At 43.2% G+C, this 7054-nt stretch overlaps 1 protein-coding gene across 1 annotated transcript in view; it reads right to left on the reverse strand.

Annotated features, from left to right (window-relative positions):
• Positions 1-1062, reverse strand: part of HIBCH (3-hydroxyisobutyryl-CoA hydrolase) — a 44311-nt gene extending 43249 nt beyond the window's left edge. The window contains exon 1 of the mRNA XM_074594855.1: positions 960-1062. Coding sequence (XP_074450956.1) covers positions 960-991 — 32 coding nt within the window. The 5' untranslated portion in view covers positions 992-1062. The remainder of the gene's footprint in view (positions 1-959) is intronic.
• Positions 1063-7054: the final 5992 nt, after the last annotated feature.

Raw genomic sequence — 7054 nt, forward strand, 5'->3', positions numbered from 1 at the left:
CTAAAACCATAAGCCAGCTACACAATCCCCAAATGTACGACTGCTGAGTTAAGCAAAGCTTTGTCAGAAAAATTTCTAAATGCAATTGTTTTACATTCTCCTTTTCAAAATCAAGTAAAATTAGAGTACAATTTGACATCAAAACAGTTGGAAACTTCTTTGCTTACTAGTAAATAGGCAGCAGATACCAGTGCCAACTACTAATGTTTTCAATGTGTTCAAGTTAGAAGGTGAACCTGGAAATAATAAGACAGAGAGTTTGGGGGCTATGTTTGATACTTAGCAGTGTATGTCTTTTAAGGATTTATAGCCCTTTTCTGGATGTTTAAATACTAGTACTTTTTTTTAAATCGTCTTGTCAAAAACGTGTGCATTTCCAAAGCTTCCATTACACCAAACCTGCCCTCGTGTCCTTGTCTGTTTGCACGTTTAGGTAGGTTTATGTTAAGGGCTTGAACATGGCTCGTGCTTCTATTGCTGACAGGAGATACCCATGCTGGGACGTTTTATGAACACATTACTCAGTTTAAGTAATGAGGCACTTATTAATTGCCACTGCATTCTATTGAGGAAGACAGTTAAGAACAGCATTTGCTGCACTTCAGACACCAGGCTTGCGTCAGTGTTAATGAGCCACTTTATCTTTCAGCTACTTAAAAAGCACAAAACACAGCCAATTAACGTGTTACATGCTGACGTCCCGGCGTCCTAGCCTAAATTTTTAAGTACACGCTCGATTCAGAATGTGAAAGTTAATCTAGGCCTAAACTATATTTTTATACAGCTTCAGGGCGTTACAGTCCCCGGCACTAGAGGCCTCCCCGACCCATCACTCCCCGCCGCGAGGCACTGCCGGCCCGCCGCCATTTAAACCCCCTCAGGCGTGGCGGAACCGAGTGGGGGGGGAGCTTTTCCGCGCCGCGGGGTGGCCACTATCAGCACGGCCGCCTTCCCGTTACCTGGGCAGCGGCCTCAGCACTCGGGCCGCCATGTCGGCAGGCGGCGCGGCCGATCGCCGTCATGGGCGTAAGCGGTACGGTGGGGTAGGGCGCATGCGCGGGGGGTGGCCGGGCCCCGTTCCCCTTAGAGCCGCCCTCACCCTTCGCTGGGTAAAGGGGAGTCTCTGAGGGGCAGCCGCCTGCCTTCGGGCCCCATTCCCGCTTAAACACGCCTTTTGCAGTTAGCGTAGCGACTATGAACGGTATAAAAGGCTGTTAGGCCCCTTGCACGGTAGTTGTATGAAGGGTTTTCCTTACCTTGACAGGATTTGGGCTGCTCCCCGGTCCGGGATTAGGTGTGAGGACATGAGGTGAGGCTGTTCCTTTGTGGGTGAAGCAAACGATGTCACGTGTAGTAGTTAATGGTGGTTGCTGCCCAAGGTGGAGAAAGCCGCGTTTCCAGATTAACCTTCAGAGCCGAACTCTGCCGACCGAAACTGCATTTTGACGATGCATTGTTTTCAGCAAGCAAAGCCACTTTCTTAATTTCAGGCCTCCCTGTTTCTCCTCATCTCTTTTACAGCTGCTGCCACACCTGTGCTGCCCTCTTGGCTCAGAGACACAGATGAGTGAGCTGGTCTAATGTAACATCCCACCAAAACCTGGTTATTTTAGAAGGTAAATGTGGGGATTAAGCAGCTGTCGTGGTTACTGCACCGACAGTAGCTGGGGACTGAACTGTGAGCTCAAACGCAGCGTATGTTCAGCGTAGATAGACTCAGAAATGGCAACCAGGAAAATTGCCATTTTATAAAAAACAGAAGATTAAGGCTTTTGAGAATTAACGGACATCATAGTAGGAGTCCATAATACTAAATTCACTTTTATTTCAGTAACTACGTCAGACCAGATATTTTTAGGCTGCCACATACCACCATGACACTGATACTGCACAGTGTGATGAACCATAGAGTAAATGACAATACAGTGCATTGGACAGAAATATAGCTTCATCATTTCTTAAGGTAGCAAGTGCTTTGCAGTGGCTGTCTTGATTCACATTCGTATTAAAAAAATATATAATAATTATCTTAAAATCTTGTAGCGAAATTATTTTTGCTGGAACAAAAAAGTGCCAGCTCTCGGAAGCACTTCTATAGGAGTCCCCAGAGGGCAACCTTGCTCTTTATTTCAAGAAACGATTCAGCCCTTGCTTACACCAGTGTCATCCGGACTGGCATTTCTGTTGCAGTAACTCTCAGGGTATGTTAAATTTGGTTGTAAAAATCTTAATCAAAGTAAATGGGCACACAAAAAAAAAATAAGCAGAACACTTCTGTACTATGCAGTCTCAATTTTCAGTCTTGTACACTGTGAACAAAAAATAGAACAGGACATGAGGTGCTTCTGCAGGCATTGGGAGACTGCCTACTGTGAACTAATTAATTGCAGAATTCATTAGGCAATCCAGACTATTCAAACTTTTACCTACAGATTATATGATCATCAAAGATGCAGTCTGTTAGTGTCATCTTGGGTATATACAGCCCTATATCCGGTTTTACAGCAAGTACCAATTAAATCTAAAACAGTATAAATGACACCAAATTATCACAATTGCCAAATATGAACCCTTATTTAGATTTATATTTTAAAAATGATTTTTGAGGATAAGTCAGCATCTCTCATCTAGGCATAACCAAATTATGGTGAGTTTGATAAGCGGGTGACATTTTTGTACTTCATCATCTATGTCTGAAAGTCTATATATTTCACAGACAAAAATGAACAGAACCTTTCTGTAAGGTAATCTTTTTGTTAGTGTCGTAGAAATGAAGAAATCAGTGTGTGGAAGCTAACCTTGGGTAAGAGCAGGTGGAAGCTGTTTGGAACCCCTGGAAATCTCTTAATAAATTCCACCTGCACATGGTGTGCATGGGTAAGGCTGTGATCAGGGCATGATTACATAGGATGTCTGTTTCTAGAGTCCAAAACAGAAGTTAGTGGTCTGATTCATCTTTTACTTATGCTGATTCAATCTGTTTCCCCCATCTATTCCCTCCCCGGCTTCAGTATAAATAATGGTGTAGACCCTTTCTTTGTTGTCTTCCAGCTGTATGTCTGATTTAGAACAAGAGTGGGGTTTTTTCGTTTGTAAACAATGAAGTAACAGCAAGCATTGTCTTGCAACAGCTACTGATTTCTTCCCACAGTGCTGACGCTGAATTTATTCTTAATGTTTAAATTCTCCCCCCCCCTCCTTTTTTTTGTAATGGATTTCAAGAAGAAGGGGTGGTGACAGAAGAGACGTCTTCCTTGAGCCTAACGTTCTACTTCATTTTAAAACATGCTGGTGATGGCTTGAATTTACCTATAGTTTGGGGGGAGAGTGGTAAGTGTTAGAAAATTGCAATTTTCTCACAGCCAGACATTTAGTGACTGAAAGCCAGTCCAAAAAGTAATTCAGATATCATCCTAATTTTTAATAGTCCTCCTGCACACCCCATTTTCTGCAGAGTGGAATATCAAAGTGAAAGTGTTTTCTAAAAAGTAAATAATAGACTTCTGCAAGTAGAAATAGGAAAAAGAGTGAAAATAATGGAGTCACACAAGAATAAGCGGAATGAGGTGACCTTTAGCCTGGGAGTTTATGGATGATATTACTATTAGCAAAGAGGGCGGCAGGAGACTAGATGTGCTAGGGGTGAGCAGCAGGCCTAGTAACCAAGCCAGGAACTCGGAGACTCTTAAGTGCAATAGCCAGAAGGATAGGCAGGTTGTAATTCCTCCCCTTGGAGAAATTTCCTGGCAGTGTGTTCAGCAGGTTTGGAAAGAGAAAACAAATTGCAGACTGTAGGAGGACTTTAGAGTTGAGCAGATGTTTTCGGGTTTTGTTTCTGGGTTTTTTTGGTTTCTTTTCTAGAACAACATAAAACTTCAGGATGTGGGAGCTCTCGCTCCCAAGGATTCCAAGAGCTGCTCAGCTGTGTTCTGTATGCCACCTATATACCACTAATTAATCATTAATTTTTACCTCTCACTTACTTGCCTCTGAGAGCTCCCAGTATAGTTCACTGAGACCAGATAATAAATGGTACGAGTACTTCATCATGTCCCGTGCTCCTGCATCCTGGCTTGCTGTAAATTTAATCTTTTCCTCTGCTGCTCTAACACCTAGCATCTAATTTCTCTATGTGTGGGTAGCAAGTGAATCCTTACAGTGTATGAAGGTTAGGAAAAATGAGTCTGTGAAGGCTTGAGGAATAGAACGGGACAATTTTCAGTTCATCCCTGCTAACTGGTTATTACTGTACTGACAAGCAACCCTCAGATTGTTTTTAATTAGTTCAGTCTCAGTTGACAATATTCTAAAACACCTCCACAGATGACACAGGTTCAAATTTCATTACTCCAGTGTGGACACCTAGTACTGCCATGGAGAGTCTTCCATTGATGTCAGTGAAAGTAGAAGTAGACTTAAAATAGTGGAAAAACCAATCTGTTTCTCCACTCTAACAATAAGGCAGGGAGGGAAGGACTGAAACAGAGGAAACACGTATGTAATATGGAGAAGCACATTTTTGCTTTTGTCTGTAACGTGAGCAATCCCACGGGAAGAGAGTACCTTCCCCAGGGCTTTCAGTCAGAGACTTTTCAGATAATGCATCTATATAACATCTGAAGTCATACATTTGGGATGAGGGTGCAGCTAATGGCATGCAGTAGTGAATATTCTCCTGTAAGAAGAAAGTGGGTGAAAGGTAGAAAAAAAACCCAACCTCTTTTTCTTTTTTCCCTTTTTTTTTTTTCCACCAGTTAATTTGCATCTTATCAGTGGGGAACTAGAAGTGTTTGGAAAAGGATGAAAGCAAATCCATAATGAAACTGTGTGAGTGAAGTAGTTTCCATTTTCTTTTGGCCTCAGAGGGCACGGGGGAAAGTGTGGGGGTGGCTGGGTGCTGCTGCAGATGCTGTCGTGTTGGTGAGGCCAGGAGAGAGGCCCCAAGCAAGGTCCATCCACCAGTGGGTTCCTCCCTCCCCCCATCTCGGCTTAGACAAACCACTTGCGCTGCATCCACCCTGCTGCCAGTACCCCCTAGGTTAGACGGGACCCTGGGCAAACACCCTCCTACATCTTTCTTCCCTGCTGCCACAAGCAATCTGTCACTCCCCCCCTCCAACCACCCTCCACCTACGTACAAAACCATAACTGTAAGGAACGCCCGCTTCCCTTCCCCCTTCCCACTTCCCTTCCCACATGTCTGTTTTTCTTTGTGGGTGAAAAATGCGAATTTCCCAGAGATCTGGTCACCCCTGAATTTGGCTTTGAGACCCAAGCTGTTTGATACCTTTTAGGGCCACAGCTTGGAAAGCTCTGCTTGCAGATCTATTGTGTTCGTTTTTCATTTGCATATAATTGCACATGTGCAGGTGGGAAGGGGCTATTTGCTTCCCACTTGCTTTGATATGCCTCCCCTCCTAAGAGGACTGCTTCCTTCCCTTCCTGCTCTCTGCCTCCCACGTATCCAGCAATGAGAAATGCTGCAGAAAACTGACCAGCTACCAATCCGCCCACCTGAGGAGGAGGAGCACTAGCAGCAGCAGCACATTTCTCTCAGCTTTTTAAACACAGTTAAAAAGAGCTGTAGTGTGGGTGGAAATAGCTGCAGGGAGTGTGTGTGGGAACGGGGCCAGAGGAAAGTGAATTTTCTGTTGGTAGGACAGTTACTTCTGGTGGACCAAAAAAATCCCCCAAGGATATCTTACTGCTGAGGGTGTCTTTGGGTGTATAATCGGTTCTTAAGGTTGAGTTTCCCAGGTCTGGAAAGAATGAAACCGAGTTTCTTTTTTCCTGGTAGCGCAAGTGATGGTACAGTGGCAGCCAGCACTCCTCACTCAGGGAAGCTTGCCTAGATGACTTCAGGAGTCTGCCTAGCAAATGATATTTGTATTTCATCCTGTTGTATCATCGTGTCTCTTGTTCCGCTCACGATGTATGTTCTTGATTCCGTGAGAGTGAGAGCTGCCTGTATGTAGGAAGAAAAAAAAGCATGTGGTTTTCACACAGTGTGGGTCTGTATTTCAGAATACCATTCCTGTTGGACCTCTTGAAATAGCACTGTCCCAGAATATCAGTTAATTCAAGATTTACTCTAAATTTGTGCTTCTATAAGGAATTAAATTCAAGTTTATTTATGTTAACAGGATGTTATTTGAGGTGCTTTGCTTCCATAACATGAAAATAGCAGTGAAAGTAGTATAGGAAAACGGAACTTGTAAGACTAGTGGTACAGAGTGCAAAGTGGTACTGCTGTTTCTTAAGAAGTATCACTGATAGACTCCAAGAACCAAGGGTACAGAACAGTTTTCATGTTCTGACTTGGTTTGACTTAGATATCTGGAATACAGGTTTTAAAATATGTAATCCTAATCAAATTTGTCCTAACTTGAGTTAGTTACATGCATGCTTCTCGATCCAAAACTCTACCCATGAATTTATTTTGACTATATTTCTCAGCAGCATCAGATTTCCCCTAGATATTACTGATGCAGAATCTTATAACAGGATGGGGTCTGTAATGATTCAAAGAGATGCAGTAACAGCCAATGAATGAAATTTGACTCTCAAAGTATAGGAGATTTTTAAAAAATATTGCATAGGGTATGTAATTTTCTCCTAGTGAGTAGAAACATCAAACCTGGAATTTGAATGGCTTTAGCCCTGTGAAGTAACTTTCTTCATGGAAAAGGAGTGCACACTGGAATACAAATTCCGTCACACAGCAACTTACCCTTCCAGTAAAGACACAGCAGTTTGTCAGACCCATTTCACAGACCAGGACCGCACAGATACAGTGCAGTAGGGAACTGGGCTCACTGACTTCAGTGCCTCCCCCCTGCCAGCCTGTCTCCTGTAGCTCTGGGGATCTTACCCTAGAGTAGGAATGAAAAATGTAGGCATAATTCCTTACACCGATCAGCTCAGAAACAAAGGAAGTTGTGAATAAGCCTAATTAACACATTTGCATGTGACACAACAGAAAGATCAGCTGATGGACTTATGTTAGCAAGAGCCAGAGCAGTATCAATGGAGATGTCACCTTAATGGAACTAAT

The sequence above is a fragment of the Larus michahellis genome, chromosome 7 (assembly GCF_964199755.1).
Source record: "Larus michahellis chromosome 7, bLarMic1.1, whole genome shotgun sequence".
NCBI lineage: Eukaryota > Metazoa > Chordata > Aves > Charadriiformes > Laridae > Larus > Larus michahellis.